General features: G+C 45.0%; 1 protein-coding gene across 3 annotated transcripts in view; it reads right to left on the reverse strand.

Annotated features, from left to right (window-relative positions):
• The window catches only part of LOC140409085 (myosin-IIIb), a 250058-nt gene that overhangs the window by 97375 nt on the left and 134876 nt on the right, over window positions 1-17807 (reverse strand). For all 3 annotated transcript variants that reach the window (XM_072497187.1, XM_072497186.1, XM_072497184.1), the window contains exon 14: window positions 15900-16013. In XM_072497187.1, the coding sequence (XP_072353288.1) occupies window positions 15900-16013 (114 nt within the window). The remainder of the gene's footprint in view (window positions 1-15899; window positions 16014-17807) is intronic.

A 17807-nucleotide genomic window follows, 5' to 3' on the forward strand; every position in this document is an offset into this window, starting at 1 on the left:
GAATGGACATGGGACTAATGGCAGATGAGGGGGTGTGTCTAAGGGTGAGGGGGTGCATTAAAAAGTACTTGGAACTCAATGATAATGGGGTTATCCAGGTGGGAGTGGTCTGGGAGGCGTTGAAGGCGGTGGTTAGAGGGGAGCTGATATCAATAAGGGCACATAAAGGGAAGCAGGAGAGTAAGGAACGGGAGCGGTTGCTGCAAGAACTTTTGAGGGTGGACAGACAATATGCGGAAGCACCGGAGGAGGGACTGTACAGGGAAAGGCAAAGGCTACATGTAGAATTTGACTTGCTGACTACGGGCACTGCAGAGGCACAATGGAGGAAGGCACAGGGTGTACAGTGGCAGACCCGGCGGAGGGGATGCCAGAAATAATGCGGATACTTGGGGAGTTTGGGGATGTTTCAGGGTATAAATTGAACATGGGGAAAAGTGAGTTGTTTGTGGTGCATCCAGGGGAGCAGAGTAGAGAAATAGAGGACCTACCGTTGAGGAAGGTAACAAGGGACTTTCGTTACCTGGGGATCCAGATAGCTAAGAATTGGGGCACATTGCATAGGTTAAATTTAACGCGGTTGGTGGAACAGATGGAGGAGGATTCCAAGAGATGGGATATGGTATCCCTGTAACTGGCAGGGAGGGTGCAGGCGGTTAAGATGGTGGTCCTCCCGAGATTCCTCTTTGTGTTTCAGTGCCTCCCGGTGGTGATCACGAAGGCTTTTTTAAAAAGGATTGAAAAGAGCATCATGGGTTTTGTGTGGGCCGGGAAGACCCCGAGAGTGAGGAAGGGATTCTTACAGCGTAGCAGGGATAGGGGGGGGCTGGCACTACCGAGCCTAAGTGAGTATTATTGGGCCGCTAATATTTCAATGGTGAGTAAGTGGATGGGAGAGGAGGAGGGAGCGGCGTGGAAGAGATTAGAGAGGGCGTCCTGTAGGGGGACTAGCCTACAGGCTATGGTGACAGCCCCATTGCCGTTCTCACCGAGGAACTACACCACAAGCCCGGTGGTGGTGGCTACACTGAAGATTTGGGGACAGTGGAGACAGCATAGGGGAAAGACTGGAGCCTTGGGGGGGTCCCCGATAAGAAACAATCATAGGTTTGCCCCGGGGGGGAATGGATGGGGGATATGGCATGTGGCAAAGAGCAGGAATAACGCAACTGAAAGATCTGTTTGTGGATGGGAAGTTCGCGAGTCTGGGAGCGCTGACCGAGAAATATGGGTTGCCCCAAGGACATGCATTCAGGTATATGCAACTGAGGGCTTTTGCGAGGCAACAGGTGAGGGAATTCCCGCAGCTCCCGACACAAGAGGTGCAGGACAGAGTGATCTCAAAGACATGGGTGGGGGATGGTAAGGTGTCAGATATATATAGGGAAATGAGGGACGAAGGGGAGACTATGGTAGATGAACTAAAAGGGAAATGGGAAGAAGAGCTGGGGGAGGAGATCGAGGAGGGGCTGTGGGCAGATGCCCTAAGCAGGGTAAACTCGTCGTCCTCGTGTGCCAGGCTAAGCCTGATTCAGTTTAAGGTATTACACAGGGCGCATATGACTGGAGCACGGCTCAGTAAATTTTTTGGGGTGGAGGATAGGTGTGCGAGGTGCTCGAGAAGCCCAGCGAATCATACCCATATGTTTTGGTCATGCCCGGCACTACAGGGGTTTTGGATGGGGGTGACAAAGGTGCTTTCAAAAGTAGTAGGAGTCCGTGTCGAACCAAGCTGGGGGTTGGCTATATTTGGGGTTGCACAAGAGCCGGGAGTGCAGGAGGCGAGAGAGGCCGATGTTTTGGCCTTTGCGTCCCTAGTAGCCCGGCGCAGGATATTGCTAATGTGGAAAGAAGCCAAGCCCCCGGGGGTGGAGACCTGGATAAATAACATGGCGGGGTTTATAAAGCTAGAGCGGATTAAGTTCGTCCTAAGGGGGTCGGCTCAAGGGTTCACCAGGCGGTGGCAACCGTTCGTCGAATACCTCGCAGAAAGATAGACGGAATGGAAAAAAGAAGGCAGCAGCAGCAGCCCAGGATCGGGGGGGGGGGGGGGGGGAGGGGGGGGGGGAGAAGGAGGAAGAACCAGAAGGACTCTCAGGGTTGTTAATATATACTGTATAATATGTATAGGTCGTTGCGACAGATAATTATATATTGGACTGTTAAATTATATTTTTGGAGAGTGTTACTTGTGACAAGGCAGTTGCCAATTAGGGCTAGTTTTCATTTTTGTTATTTATTATGTATTCATTTTTTGTTTATAAAATAGGTCATTGTTATTTGTGTTGTTATAATATTGTGTAAAGGATGCACAATGTACTGTGTTGGTTGACCAAAAATTTTCAATAAAATATTTAATAAAAAAAAGAAAATTACAATCACCAGGGAAGTGGTACTGAGAAAATTATTGGAGCTGCGGGCTGACAAGTCACTGCGTCCTGATGGACTTCATCCTAGGGTCATAAAAGAAGCGGCTAGTGAGATAGTTGATGCGCTGGTTTTAATTTTTCAGAATTCCCTAGATTCAGGGAAGGTTCCATTAGGTTGAAAAATAGCAAATAGCATTATTCAAAAGGGGAGAGAGACAGAGAACAAGAAACTACAGGCCAGTTAGCCCAACATTTGTCAAATGGAAAATGTTAGAAACTATTATTAAAGATGTTATGGCAGAGCACTGAAAAAAATTCAGGGTAAAGAGTCAACATAGTTTTATGAGAGGGAAATCATATTTAACCCATTTATTGGAATTCTTTGAAGTTACATATGCTGTGGATAAAGGGAAACTGGTGGATGTACTGTACTTAAGATTCCCAGAAGGCATTTGATAAGGTACCATTTAAAGGTCATTGTGAAAAATAACATGTAGGGAGTAACATATTGGTATGGATACAAGATTAGCTTGCTAACAGGAAACACAGGGTAGGCATAAATGGGTCTTTTTTGAATTGGCAGGAAATGACGAGTGATGTGCCACAGATATCAGTGCTGGGACCTCAAACTTTTTATAATTTATATAAATGACTTTATGAATGGTCCAAAAGTATGGTTGCTAAATTTGCTGATAACAAAAAGATCAGGAGGAAAATAAATTGTGAAGTGGGCACAAGGTGGTGCACAAGGTGGCTACAAAGGGACATGGATAGGATAAGTGATGAGTGGGCAAAAATCTGGCAAATGGAGTATAATGTGGGCAAATGGGCAGCACGGTAGCATTATGGATAGCACAATTGCTTCACAGCTCCAGGGTCCCAGGTTCGATTCCAGCTTGGGTCACTCTCTTGCGGAGTCTGCACATCCTCCCAGTGTGTGCGTGGGTTTCCTCCGGTGCTCCGGTTTCTTCCCACAGTCCAAAGATGTGCGGGTTAGGTGGATTGGTCATGATAAATTGCCTTTAGTGTCCAAAATTGTCCTTAGTGTTGGGTGGGGTTACTGGGTTATGGGGATAGGGTGGAGGTGCTGAACTTGGGTAGGGTGCTCTTTCCAAGAGCCGGTGCAGACTCAATGGGCCAAATGGCCTCCTTCTGCACTGTAAATTCTATGATAATCTATGAAATGTGAAATTGTCCATTTGGGAGGCAGAATAAAAATGCATATTATCCGAATGGTGAGAGAGTGCAGAGCTCCGAGATGCAGAGGCATGTAGGTGTCCTGGTGCATGAATCAGAAAAGGTTAGTATGCAGGTACAGCAAGTAAATAGGAAAGCAAATAGAATGTTATAATTTATTGCAAGGGGAATTGATTACAAAAGTAGGGAGGTAATGCTTCAGTTATACAGGGCACTGGTAGAGTACTGCTTGCAGAATTAGTTGTTTTATTTGAAAGAAGTAAATGTATTGGAAGCAGTTCCGATGATGTTTACGAAACAAATACCTGGTTTAGGCGGGTTGGATTTTGAGGAACATTTGGGCAGGTTAGGCTTGTATTCACTGCAGTTTAGAAGAGTTAGAGGAGACTTGATTGAAACATGTCATCTGGAGGGGTCTCGACAGGGTGGGCACAGAGGAGATGTTCCTCTTCTGGGTGAATCTAGAACTAGGGGTCTCAACTTAAAAATAGGCACCCTCTTGAGACATAAATGAGGAGAATTTTTTTCTCAAGAGCGTTGAGAGTTTCTGGAATTCTCTTCCTCAAATTGGAAGCAGAATCTTTGAATATTTTTAAGGCAGAGCTCGATAGATTCTTAATAAGCAGGGAGGTGAAAGGTTATCACGGGTCGGCAGGAATCTGGAGTTGAGGCTACAATCTGATCAGCCGTAATCTTACTGAATGGTGAAGCAGGCTTGAAGGACTGAGTGACCTATTCTGCTCCTCCTTTATACACAAAAATATAAATTAAGAAATGTGTGAAGGAACTAGCAATTGGAGTGCTAATTCTTGATTCATGAGACTAGGGTCCTGAATCTAAATAAAGGAAACTATGACAGTATGAGGCACGGGTTGGCTATGATGGATTGGGGAACGTTACTTATAGGGATGATGGCGGACAGACAATGGAAAACATTCAAAGAGTGCATGGGTGAACTGTAACAATTATTCCTGCCAGTATGGCACAAAAATAAAACCATAAAGGTGGCCAAACCATGGTTTATAAGGGAATTAGAGATAGTATTAGATCCAAGGATGAAAATAGCAGACCATTCTTTTTTCTTTTAAGTAGACAATTATATATTTTTCCCAATTAAGGGGCAATTTAGCATGGCCAATCCACCTACCCTACACATCTTTGGGTTGTGCACCATGAGGCAGCAGTGCTAACCACCGTGCCACCGTGTTGCCTGAATATAGCAGACCTGAGGATTGGGGGCAATTTAGAATTCAGCAAAGGAGGACAAAGGGATTGATTAAGGGAAAAATTGGATACGAGTAAGTTTACAGGGAACATAAAGGAGAATTTTAAATGATTGGAAGATTCCAGCTACGATCCCTGAAGGGTTAAGTTACCTTCACATACATGTCTATAGGTATGTGAAGATAAAAAGATTGGTGAAGACAAGTGTAGTCTTACAGTCAGAAACAGAAGAATGTATAATGGAGAACAAAGAAATGGCTGGTCAACTAAGTACATACTTTGGTTCTGTCATCACAAAGGACAAATAACATATCAAAAATATTGGGGAACTCAGAATTTAGAGAGGGAGGAACTGAAGGAAATCAGTATTGGTAAGCAAATGGTATTGGAAACATTGATGGGATTGAAGGACGATAAATCCCCAGTACCTGATATTCTACATCCCAGAGTACTTACGGATGTGGCCCTAGAAATAGTGGATGCATTGGTGGTCATCTTCCAAGATTCTATAGACTCGGGACAGTTCCTACAGATTGGAGGATAGCTAATGTCACCCCACTATTTAGAAAGGGAGTTAAAGAGAAAACAGGGAATTACAGACCAATCAGCCTGATTCAGTAGTGGGATAATGCTGGAGTACATTATAAAAGATTTAATAGCAGAGCACTTGGAAAATAGTGGCAAGTTCAGACAGACAGCATGGATTTATGAAGGGGAAATCATGTTTGACAAATTTACTGGAATTCTTCGAGGATGCAACTTGTAGAGTTGATGAGGGGGGCTAGTGGATGTGGTTTATTTGGACTTTCAGAAGGCTTTTGACAAAGTCCCACATACGAGATTAGCATGTAAAATTAAGCGCATAGAATTGGGGAGTAGTGTATTGAGATGAATAGATAACTGGTTGGCAGACAGGAAGCAAAGAGTAGGAATAAACAAGTCTTTTTCCAAATGGCAGGCAGTGACTAGTGAGGTGCAGTAGGGATCAATGCTTGGAACCCTGCCATTTACAATATATATTAATGATTTAGATGAGGGAACTATATGTAATATCTCCAAGTTTGCAGATGACACATAGCTTGGTGTGGTGGTGAGCTGTGAGGAGGATGAGAGATGCTTTCGTGCAATTTATACAAGTTGAGTGATGGGGCAAATGCATGGCTGATGCAGTATAATGTGAATAAATGTGAGATTATCCACTTTGATAGCAAAAAAAGGCAGATTATCTGATTGGCTATAGATTGAGGGGAAGATGCAACAGGACCTGGGTGTCCTTGTACATCAGTCACTGAATGTAAGCATGCAGGTGCAGCAGGCAGTAAAGGCGGCAAATTATACACTGGACTTCATTGAGGGAGGAATTGAGTACAGGAACAGGGATGTCTTGCTGCAATCATACAGGGCCTCGGTCAGACCACACCTGGAATATTACGTGCATTTTTGGTTTCCATATCCGAGGAAGCATGTTCTTGGTATAGAAAGAGTGCAGCAGAGGTTTACCGGACGGATTCCTGGGATGGCAGGAATGATGTACGAGTAGAGATTGAGTCGGTTAGGATTCCATTCACTGGAGTTTAGAAGAATGGGGGGGGGGGGGGGGGGGAAGGAAGTGATCTCTTAGAAACTTATAAAATCTGTTGCTAACTAAAGAAGTTAAAGACAGTATCAAATTAAAAGAAAACTCATACAATTCTGCAAAGATTAGTGGTAGGTCAGAAGATTGGACAGAATGTAAAAACCAGCAAAGAATGACTTAAAAATTAAGGAGGGAGAAATTAGAGTGTGAGAGAAAGCTAGCTAGAAATATAAAACAGATAGTAAAGTTTATTCAAGCATATAAAAAAGTAAAATTAATAATGACCCTCTAGAGAGTGAGATTGGGAAATTAATGGGAAATGGGGAATGTTTACGGTTTGAACCGCTATTGTGTCTGTCTTCACTGTGGAAGAAACAAATAACATCACAGAAATACTTATAAATCAAGAGGTTAAAGGGAGGGGGAAGCCAAAACAATTATAGTCACCAGGGAAAGGTGTTGCTAACTTTTTGATGGTTCACTTGGCTCTGTTTTATAACCTTTGCTCTCGAGTCGCCAGGTATCTTTATACCGCCACGAGGTTCAAGTCCGAGTAATGACCAATAACTCAATACACCGATTAGTAAGATTTAAATCAAAGCACATTTATTATACACAGTAATCGCTACTCATGCACAAATTCTACGTCTAAGCTACTTCTACGACTAACAGGCCTGTACTTAACTTCGGACTAGCCCACCAGGTCAGGGGAACAAATGGCCTTTCATTTCGGTTCGGAGTCTGCGGGATTCGAAGTTGGTACGGATTGGTAGCTAGGAGCGCCCATCTCGTAGCGAGCATTGACTTAAGACTTACGATCTCTCGGCGGCCGTTGAACCGGTCACAGTTGGTTCGCGTTGCTGGGTGACTCAGTCAAGAAGAACGATTTGAACTTGGGGGCTTAACTTTATAGTCCCCAGGGGCTTCCCGCCTTTCGGGGCGGACCCTGTACCTGGTTCTAGGTGATTGGACTTCGTTCCAATCACTTGGATTGATTTCTCCAATACTGGAGCGGTTCCCTGATCGATGGGCGGTCTTGAGGTGTCCGTTAACCTCTTTTGTGTTGGCTCCTGCTGCCGCCGGGGAGTCTGGCTTAGTTTTGTTTGTCCCAAATGTTGCTATTGTTCCCCGGGATTGCTTATTAGTATGTAGATGGTTGCTACATTATTATGCAGATAGCTGCTAGTATTGATGCTGTCTGGGCCTTTGCAGAGTGAAATACACAGCAAACTTGCACCTGCTGCTTTCTGCCCGAGTTGGCTGAATTTCCCTTCAGCCTTTGCCGTTCGCCATTTTAAATTGGGATTTGGCCAACTCAGGTGGCTACAAAGGGTACTGAGAAAATTATTAGAACTAAAGTCTGAATGGTCTTCTGGATCTGATGGTCTACATCCTAGGGTCTTAAAAGAAATGGCTACAGAGATATAGGTACATTGGTTGTAAATTTCCAACGTTCCCTAGGTTCTGGAAACCGCTTAGAAAATCTTAATGCAATCAGGCAGCATCAACATGGTTTTGTGAAAGGGAAATACTGTTTAACTAATTATTAGCGTTCTTGGATGAAGCAACAAGCAACTTGACAAAGGGTAACCTGCAGATGTGGTGTACTTGGATTTCCAAAAGGCATTTGATACGTTGCCACATCAAAGATTACAACACAAGATAAGAGCTCATGGTGTAGGGGGTAATATTTTAACATGCATAGCAGATTGGTTAGCTAAAAGGAAACAAATAGGTCTTTTTTCATGTTGACAAACTTTAAATAGTGGAGTGCCACAGGGATCAAGTGTTGAGGCCTCAACTATTTACAATCTATATCAATGACTTGGATGAAGGGGTGGAATGTATGGTTGCTAAATTTTCTGATTTTGCAAAAATAGGTAGGAGGGTAACTTGTAAAGAGAACATAAATAATCTGCAATGGGATATAGATGGGTGAATGAGCAAACATTTGGCGGATGGCTTGTAAGGTCGGAATATGTGAACTTGGCCATTTTGGTAGGGGGGAATAGAAAAGCAATATATTATTTAAGTGGAGAGATTGCAGAATTCTGCAGTACAGAGAGGTCTGGGTGTCTTAGTACACGAATCACAAAACATTAGAGAAATGGAATGTTGCCATTTTGCAAGGGAAATGGAGTAAAAATATGTTCCCTTCCAGTCGGGGAACACTTCAGCAGTCAAGGGCATTCAGCCTCTGATCTCCGGGTAAGCATTCTCCAAGGTGGCCTTCAGGTCGCGCTCGCAGAATCGCCGAGCAGAAACCTATAGCCAAGTTCCGCACACATGAGTGCGGCCTCAACCGGGACCTGGGATTCACGTCGCATTACATTCATCCCCCACCATCTGGCCTGCAAAATCCTACCAACTGTCCTGGCTTGACACAATTCACACCTCTTTAACCTGGGGTTACCCCATCTCTGGATCTGTAAAGATTTAATCACCTGCTAATGCTCGCATTCCAAGCATTGTCTGGCATCTTTGAATTTGTCTATATATATGTTTCTGGAACATACCCCTTCATTCACCTGAGGAAGGAGCAGTGCTCCGAAAGCTAGTGACATCGAAACAAACCTGTTGGACTTTAACCTGCTGTTGTAAGATTTCTTACGGAGTAAAAAAAGGTAGAGAGGTTTTGTTACAGCTATAAAGCATGTCAGTAAAACCACAAATGGAGTACAGTATTGGTCTCCCTACATAAGAAAGGATATCATTGTATTAGAAACAATTCAGAAAAGGTTCACTCTACTAACACCAGAGATGGAGGTGCTATCTTAAGAGGAAAGGTTACGACAGGTTGGTCTGTATCTACGGCGCTTAGAAGAATGAGAGTTGATCTTATTAAAGTGTATAAGTTAAGGTGGCATGTGGCACAGTGGATAGCACTGGGCTGCGGTGTTCGAATCCTGGCCCTGGGTCACTGTCCATGTGGAGTTTGCTCATTCTCCCCATGTCTGTGTGGGTTTCACCCCCACAACCCAAAGATGTGCAGGTTAGGTGGATTGACCACGTTAAATTGCCCCTTACTTGGAAACAAAAATGTATAAGTTTGGGACAGCACGGTGGTGTCGTGACATGCACTCATGCACATAATGAGATACAGATAGGCAGTGACAGACGCCCAGTACAGCCAATCAACACACAGGACAGAACACAACCAATCACCAGACAGAACACTAAAGGGGGAGTTTCCCACTACAAAACAAACAAGGCATCATCACTCAGGGTGTATATATCAGTTAGCACCTTCTACATGTGGCTCAAAGCTAGTCTGGTCTAGTTAGTTATAGCTAGCACACTTAGAGTAGTAGAGTGTCAACCCACAGCAAGCTGTGTGCACTGTTACAGAAGTTCAATAAATCGTATTGAACCAATGTCTAAGTTTAGTGTCTGCTTTCCGTGTTACCCCAGGGTGAATAACATGACAGGTGGCACAGTGGTTAGCATTGCTACCTCACGGCACCGAGGTCCCAGGTTCAATCTTCGCCCTGGGTCACTGTCTGTGTGGAGTTTGCACATTCTCCCCGTGTTTGTGTGGATTTCACCCCACAACCCAAAGATGTGCAGGATAGGCAGATTGGCCACTCTAAATTGCCCCTTAATTGGAAAAATGAATTGGTTGTGAGAGCGAAACCGACGCAAACATGGGGAGAATGTGCAAACTCCACATGGACAGTGTCCCAGAGCTGGGAACGAACCTGGGACCCCTGCGCCGTGAGGCAGCAATGCTAACCACGGTGCCACCGTGCTGCCCCAGAGTGCAATTCTAACCATGTAATCGTGAATCAAGATTAGCAACTTAATGCCCATAGGCATCTCAAAAAATGTCGAAGTAGTTGAACATTTGATGGTACAAAACGAAAATTATCCTAAACAGGAAGGGTGGGAATATGATCTTTTTTATTTCACAAATAATATTCTCAGGATTTGGGTAATGCTGAATTGCCTGCATTTACTATCCATTCTTAGCTGTCCGGTCGGTACTGCAGTCTTTGAGCTAACGGTTTGCAACAGTTGTTTGCAGAACCAACCTCACCACATGAGTTCACAAAGGCATTTTACACTTTCTAGATAAAGATCACAGAAATGAAAGAACTTTAACTTTGTTCTTTAGAACATAGAACATACAGCACGGTAGCATTGTGGATAGCACAATTGCTTCACAGCTCCAGGGTCCCAGGTTCGATTCTGGCTTGGGTCACTGTCTGTGCGGAGTCTGCACATCCTCCCCGTGTGTGCGTGGGTTTCCTCCGGGTGCTCCGGTTTCCTCCCACAGACCAAAGATGTGCAGGTTAGGTGGATTGACCATGATAAATTGCCCTTAGTGTTGGGTGGGGTTACTGGGTTATGGGGATAGGATGGAGGTGTTGACTCGGTGCAGACTCGATGGGCCGAATGGCCTCCTTCTGCACTGTAAATTCTATGATACAGTGCAGAAGGAGGCCATTCGGCCCATCAAGTCTGCACCGACCCACGTAAGTCCTCACTTCCACCCTATCCCCCTAACCCAATAACCCCTCCTAACCTTTTTGGACACTAAGGGCAATTTAGCATGGCCAATCCACCTAACCTGCACGTCTTTGGACTGTAGGAGGAAACCGGAGCACCCAGAGGAAACCCACGCAGAGAATGTGCAGACTCCGCACAGTGCCTCAGCAGGGAATCGAACCTGGGACCCTGGCACTGTGAAGCCACAGTGCTAACCACTATGCTACTGTGCTGCCCTTTCATGACTTTATGGTATTCTGAAGTCAGTTAAGCGTTTTTGAAACGTAGTCATGGTTATAAATTTGGAAGCTTCGTGACTTCCAATTTGTGCACAGCGAAGGCCATCAGACAGCAATGGGGTAAATGACCAGGCAGTCTGTTTATAATGGTGACGCTTGAAAAATGAATTTGTCCAGAACAAGCCAACTCCTCACATTTTAACAGAGGCACTCTCATCTCCAACCCACAGAGTTTGTTCTGGCACTCGTTCTGCTCTGCCTTCTCAATTCAATATGACACTCCTCTCGCCTGCCATCCTAAACAATCTGGTACTCTCCCCCTCTTTCAGGTCATGGGCACATTAATCTAGGTCAATACTTAAGAGATGCTGCCTTTTGGACAAGGTGTTAAATCAAGGTTCCATCTCACTGCTCAAATGGACATAAACTGTCCCCTCCCATTATTTGAAGGGATTTCTCCAACAACACAAAGACAGGATGCCCGCTGTTAGTGAGACCTTGCTGGATGGAAATTGGTTGCCCTGCAAGCTGACACAATAACTGTGACCACACTTTAAAAGTAATTAATTGGCTGTGAAATGCTTTGGAAAGTTCCAAGGGCGTGATGGGCACTATTATAAATACAATGTAGCTCATTCCTTTAATCTCCTTGGAGAGGGATGCCTGATGGTGCTCCTTCATTCATTCCATTCAGGTCATAAAAGCACCAACAAGCATCAACAACACAGGACCTAGTCTCAGAAAATCTTGGCAGCACAGATCCAGTGTGGATCGGAACCCGTTGTCCAAAAATGAACTAGAGGGAAAAAAGTGACACTGCACCATCTGGCTGCAGCATTAGCAATCTCTCAGGACACTGGCAAGCAAAAGAAAAAAAAAAGTTAAAACAAGCTTCCCGTTGGCTTGCATATATAAATCGGGAAGGAACCATACTGGACCTGGTTTTGGGGAATGAGCACGGCCGGGTGGTCGAAGTTTCAGTAAGGGAGCATTTCGGGAACAATAATGCTCTGGGAACCCAGGTTCAAAACCTGCCGCTGCAAGTGGTGAAATTTGAATTCAATAAAAATCTGGAATTTAAAAAGTCTAATTAACATAGAACATACAGTGCAGAAGGAGGCCATTCAGCCCATCAAGTCTGCACTGACCCACTTATGCCCTCATTCCCACCCTATCCCCGTAACCCAATAACCCCTCCTGCAGGGGCTGTTTAGCACTGGGCTAAATCGCTGGCTTTGAAAGCAGACCAAGGCAGGCCAGCAGCACGGTTTGATTCCCGTAACAGCCTCCCCGAACAGGCGCCGGAATGTGGCGACTAGGGGCTTTTCACAGTAACTTCATTTGAAGCCTACTTGTGACAATAAGCGATTTTCATTTCATTTTCATAACCTTTTTGGACACTAAGGGCAATTTAGCATGGCCAATCCACCTAACCTGCATGTCTTTGGACTATGGGAGGAAACCGGAGCACCCGGAGGAAACCCACGCAGACACGGGGAGAATGTGCAGACTCCGCACAGACGGTGTCCCAGTGGGGAATCAAACCTGGGACCCTAGCGCTGTGAAGCCACAATGCTAGCCACTTGTGCTACCGTGCTGCCCATGAAACCATTGTTGATTGTCGTAAAACACCATCTGGTTCACTAATGTCCTTTAGGGATGGAAATCTACCATCCTTACCTGGTCTGGCCTACATGTGACTCCTGATCCGCAGCAATGTGGTTGACTCTTAACTGCCCCCACAAGAGCAATTAGGGATTGGCAATAAATGCTGGCCGAGCCGGCGACACCAACGGCCCATGAACAAATAAACAAACAGTCATCATTATTCCGTATTTTTGAAAGCACTCGTGGATAAGGATAAGAGTAGCCCTCGTGTGAAGATGCTAAATTGGGGGAATGCTAATTACAATAATAGTGGCAGGAACTGAACGGTGTAATGAAAAGTCCTTGGCAAACAGGATTAAGGAGAATCCCAAGGTATTTTATACATATATAAAGTAAAGCGGGTAGCCAGGGAAAAGGTTGGCCCACTCAAGGACAGGAGGAGGGAATCTACACGTGGAGCCAGAGGAAATGCATGAAGTACATTTGAGTACTTTGCATCAGTATTCATCAAAGAGAATGACTTGGTGGATGAGGAGTCTAGGGGTGTGTAGATAGTCTGTATCATGTCGATATCAAAAATAGGTGTTGGGCATCTTAAAAAGCTTTAAGGCAGATACGACCCCAGGGTCTGATGGGATCTACCCAAGAATACTGTGGAAGGCAAGGAAGGAAATCTTTGTATCCTCATTGGCTACAGTTGAGGTCCCAGAGGACTGGACAATAGTCAATGTTATTCCTTTGCTTAACAACGGTAGTAGGGATAATCCAGGAAATTATAGGCTGCTGAGTTTTAGGTCCTGAGTGGGGAAATGATTGGAGAAGATTATTAGGAACAGGATGTACTCACATTTGGAAACAAATGGAACTATTAGTGAAGGGCAGCACGGTTTTGGGAAGGAGAGGTCCAGAGGTGAGCTGGCAAGATGGATACAGAACTGACTTGGTCATAGAAGACAAAGGGTAGCAGTGGAAGGGTGCTTTTCTAATGGAAAGCTGTGACTAGTGGTGTTTCTCAGAGATCAGTGCTGGGACCTTTGTTGTTCGTAGTATATATAAATGATTTGTAGGAAAATATAGCTGATCTGCTTAGTAAGTTTGCAGGTGACACCAAGATTCGTGGAGTTGCGGATAGTGAAGAGGATTGTCAGAGGATACAGCGGAATATTGATCGGTTGGAGACTTGGGCGGAAAAAAGGCAGATCAAAGCTATGACCAAGAAAGCACAACAGCGCTGCCTCAGGGAACTAAAGAAATTTGGCATGTCCACATTGACTCTTACCAATTTTTACAGATGCACCATAGAAAGCATCCTATCTGGCTGTATCACAGTCTGGTATGGCAACTACTCAGCCCAAGACCGTAAGATACTACAGAGAGGCGCGAACACAGCCCAGTCCATCACGTGAACCTGCCTCGCATGCTCCTCCCGCTGTCTTGGGAAAGCGAGCAGCATAATCAATCAAAGACCCCTCCCACCCGGGTTATTCTCTCTTCCATCGGGCAGAAGTCTCAGAACAAGCACTAACAGATTTAAAAACAGCTTCTTCCCCACTGATAGCAGACTCCTGAATGGCTCTTTTATGGACTGAACTGGTCTCTCTACACATTGTCTCTACTGTTATAACACTATACTCTGAATGCTCCACCCGATGTCCATGTCTATGTATTTACATTATGTATTTATCGTATGTCCTATGTTTTTCATATATAGAACGATCTGCCTGGACTGTACGCAATAATACTTTTCTCTGTATCTCGGTACATGTGACAATAAATCTAAATCAGGAAGGTCAAATACAGGTCGGAATGGCAGAATCCTTAGGAGTATTGACAGGCAGAGATATCTGGGCATACAAGGTCCACAGATCACTGAAAGTGGCAATGCAGGTGGATAGGGTAGTCAAAAGGGTGTATGGCATGCTTGCCTTCATTAGTCAGAGCACTGAGTATAAAAATTGCCAAGTCATGCTGCAGCTGTGCAGAACTTTAGTTAGGCCACACTTGGAAATTTGCATACAATTCTGGTCGCCACGCTACCAGAAGGATGTGGATGCTTTGGAGAGGGTACAGAAGAGGTTTACTAGGATGTTGCCTGGTCTGGAGCATATTAGCTATGAGCAGAGGTAAACTTGGATTGTTTTCACTGGAACAACGGAGGTTGAGGGGCAACCTGATGGAGCTTTATAAATGGATAGAGTGGATAGTCAGACGTTTTTCCCAGACTGGAAGAGTCAATTACTAGGGGACATAGATTTAAGGTGCGAGGGGGAAAGTTTAGAGGAGATGTGCAAGGCAAGTTTTTTTAAACTGAGGATGGCGGGTGCCTGGAATGCGCTGCTGGGGGAGGTGGTGGAAGCAGATACGATAGCAACGTTTAAGAAGCATCTTGACGAATACATGAATAGGATGGGAATAGAGGGATAGGGACCCCTGAAGTGCAGAAGGCTTTAGTTCAGGGAGGGATCATGTTTGGCGCAGGCTTGAAAGGATGAAGGGCTTGTTCCTGTGTTGTACTCTTTGTATAGCTGAAACTGATATTTGAATTCTAATCTTTTTCTCGCCCACTGTCCAAGCAATTCCACACACCAAGATTCTCGAGTGCTCCTGGCAGTTTGTATGACATATTTTCCGCATTAATACTATATTGAGATATATTTGTTCTGAAAAGGATCTTGCAGGATTTGAAGCTCTAGTAGCTTTTTCCTGTGGATGTAGATTCAATAGTGTCATCAAATGATGGTCAGATGCATGCTGAACTCTGCCCATGGCATTTATGTTCATCAATAACTTTTTTTTAAAAAATGTACACACAAGGGGGCAGCAAGGTGACGCGATGGTTAGCACTGCTGCCTCATGGCGCCAAGGACCTGGGTTCGATCCCGGCCCCGGGTCACTGTTTGTGTGGAGTTTGCACCTTCTACCCGTGTTTGCATGGGTCTCACCCCAACAACCTAAAATTATGTGCAGAGTAGGTGAATTGGGGAAAAAAGATTTGGGTACTCTAAATTTATTTTTAAAAATAAAGTGTACACAAAGTTCCTGCTTGCTAATGTCCAGAACAACACCATATGATTCAAGAGGAAAATATACACATCGTACTAATGTGTTCTTTGCTGTTGGTAAAATTATATTATTGCAGTTAACTAATATTTCCAATTGATGTATGGTCATCGAAGTGAAAGAAAACACAACACTTACCTTTCCAGCATAATGTATCACAGCAAATACAGGACTGTGGCTTCGGTCTACTTTAAAGTGTGGATTCCCTTTGAAACTACTATTTATCTTGTCCACAAAAGCCCTATCAGTGGCCTGTAACGGAACATAAAACATATTCATAAATATTGTATATGTGCTCCTCAACATTTTTTTAACAACTTGTCTTTGGTTTATAAAGAAACTTAATTATTTTCAATGTTTCTAAACTTGCTACAAGTCTGCATGCACACACTTAAAAAAAAAATCCAGAACATCCATCAATTTATCAAGGAAAGGAACAAAGGTCACATTTTCACCAACAAATCATCTGGCTGAGTCACATATGACTAAAATTACATTTACCCTGTCGATCAGGTGTATAAAACTAAATTTCTTAGACTAGTCCAGCCAATCTTTCCATGAAAGAAAACCACACCTAAGTCTGTTTGCTGACTGAGTCAGAACTGTAATTTACGTATTAACAGTATGCAAATTAAACAAATTCAATGAAATGCAAATACAGCAGCTCTGATGGTTTAGATTAAAGAGATTGCACCACCCAATATTGCAGGCTTCAAATTTCAACTGCAAGATGTCAGTTTAAAAAAAATCCCTAGTCTACATTTTACCAGCAGGGTGTCAGTGAACTTCAACAACTCCTGGGGTTATTGAAGGGTATAAAATAAAAAGATTACCAGCCCTGATCTTTACCTGGTAATTTCGGTTGAAAGTGGGTATGCGTGGGCAAGAAGTCAGGATGGGACAGTTACTGGCTGTAATGCCAATAACTAAACTCAGTGATCAAGAATGCTCTCTCTCGAGAAAGGTACCAGAGAGTGGTTGGTGGCCACGGGGCTATTCAATGGACTGTTTTGTTTCAGCACAGTTCATACACGCCAAGATTGCATAAAACAATTTGCGCTCCCCTCCACTGGTGATTTTCTATCCCAATAAATTAACAGATGGAAAAATAATGGCCTGGGGGTGTGCAAGTTCTTAAACTATGCTGCCGGCACTAACTGCTAGTGGTACCACTGCAGTGTAAAATACTACTTTTGGGAGACACGTAGAAAAAAGGATAAGAAAATTATAAGGTAGGGTGTCAGGGAATATCACACAAGCGCAGCTGAAAGTTTAAACCTTTCAGAAATAGACCTCATGGCCGGGATTCTCCGAGTCCACAGCGGGTCGGAGACTCGGCATTGACGCCGAAAATTCCCGCCACACCGCTCCGACATCGGGATGCGATTCTCATGCGACCGGAGAACCGGCGGCAGTCGTGCGCGCGCAGTCGACGCTGCGACGGTCAGGAGCCGTCGAAAGGGGCCCCACAGCGTTTCTCCGCCGAGTTCCGCCGGCGGGTTCACATATGGTCCCACCCAGCGGGAGCTCGGACCCGCGGTCGCGGTGGCCGTCCTGGTGGGCGGGGCGGGGGGATCAGACTCTGGGGGCCCTCCACGACGGCCAGGCCCGTGATTGGGGGCTACCAATCGGCGGGCATGCGGGATCTGGGGGGGGGGGGGCTACCTTCTTCTGCGCGGGCCCGCTGTGTGGCTCCGCCATGTTGTGCGGTGGCGGCGCAGAAACGGCCACCACGCGCATGTGCTGGTGCGGAAACGCCTGCCATGCGCGGACATGCGCCGGCATGAAGGGCTGCGCATCGGCGCCAAAGCTGCGTGGAGCACTCCGGCGCCGTGCTGGCCCCCTGTGGGCCACTGAATCGCTGGGCTAAGAGGCCCGTTGACGCCGGCATGGAACACTTTGGTGTTTACGACGGCGTCACCACTTAGCCGGGATTTTGAAGAATCCCGGCCCATAGCATCAGACGCCTAGTTTAAAGCTAATATTTGAGATCAATTTCAGCCCAGCGATGGGATCAATCATTCCAGTTTTGAGAATTCAGCTAAC

Source organism: Scyliorhinus torazame, chromosome 3 (assembly GCF_047496885.1).
Source record: "Scyliorhinus torazame isolate Kashiwa2021f chromosome 3, sScyTor2.1, whole genome shotgun sequence".
Lineage (NCBI taxonomy): Eukaryota > Metazoa > Chordata > Chondrichthyes > Carcharhiniformes > Scyliorhinidae > Scyliorhinus > Scyliorhinus torazame.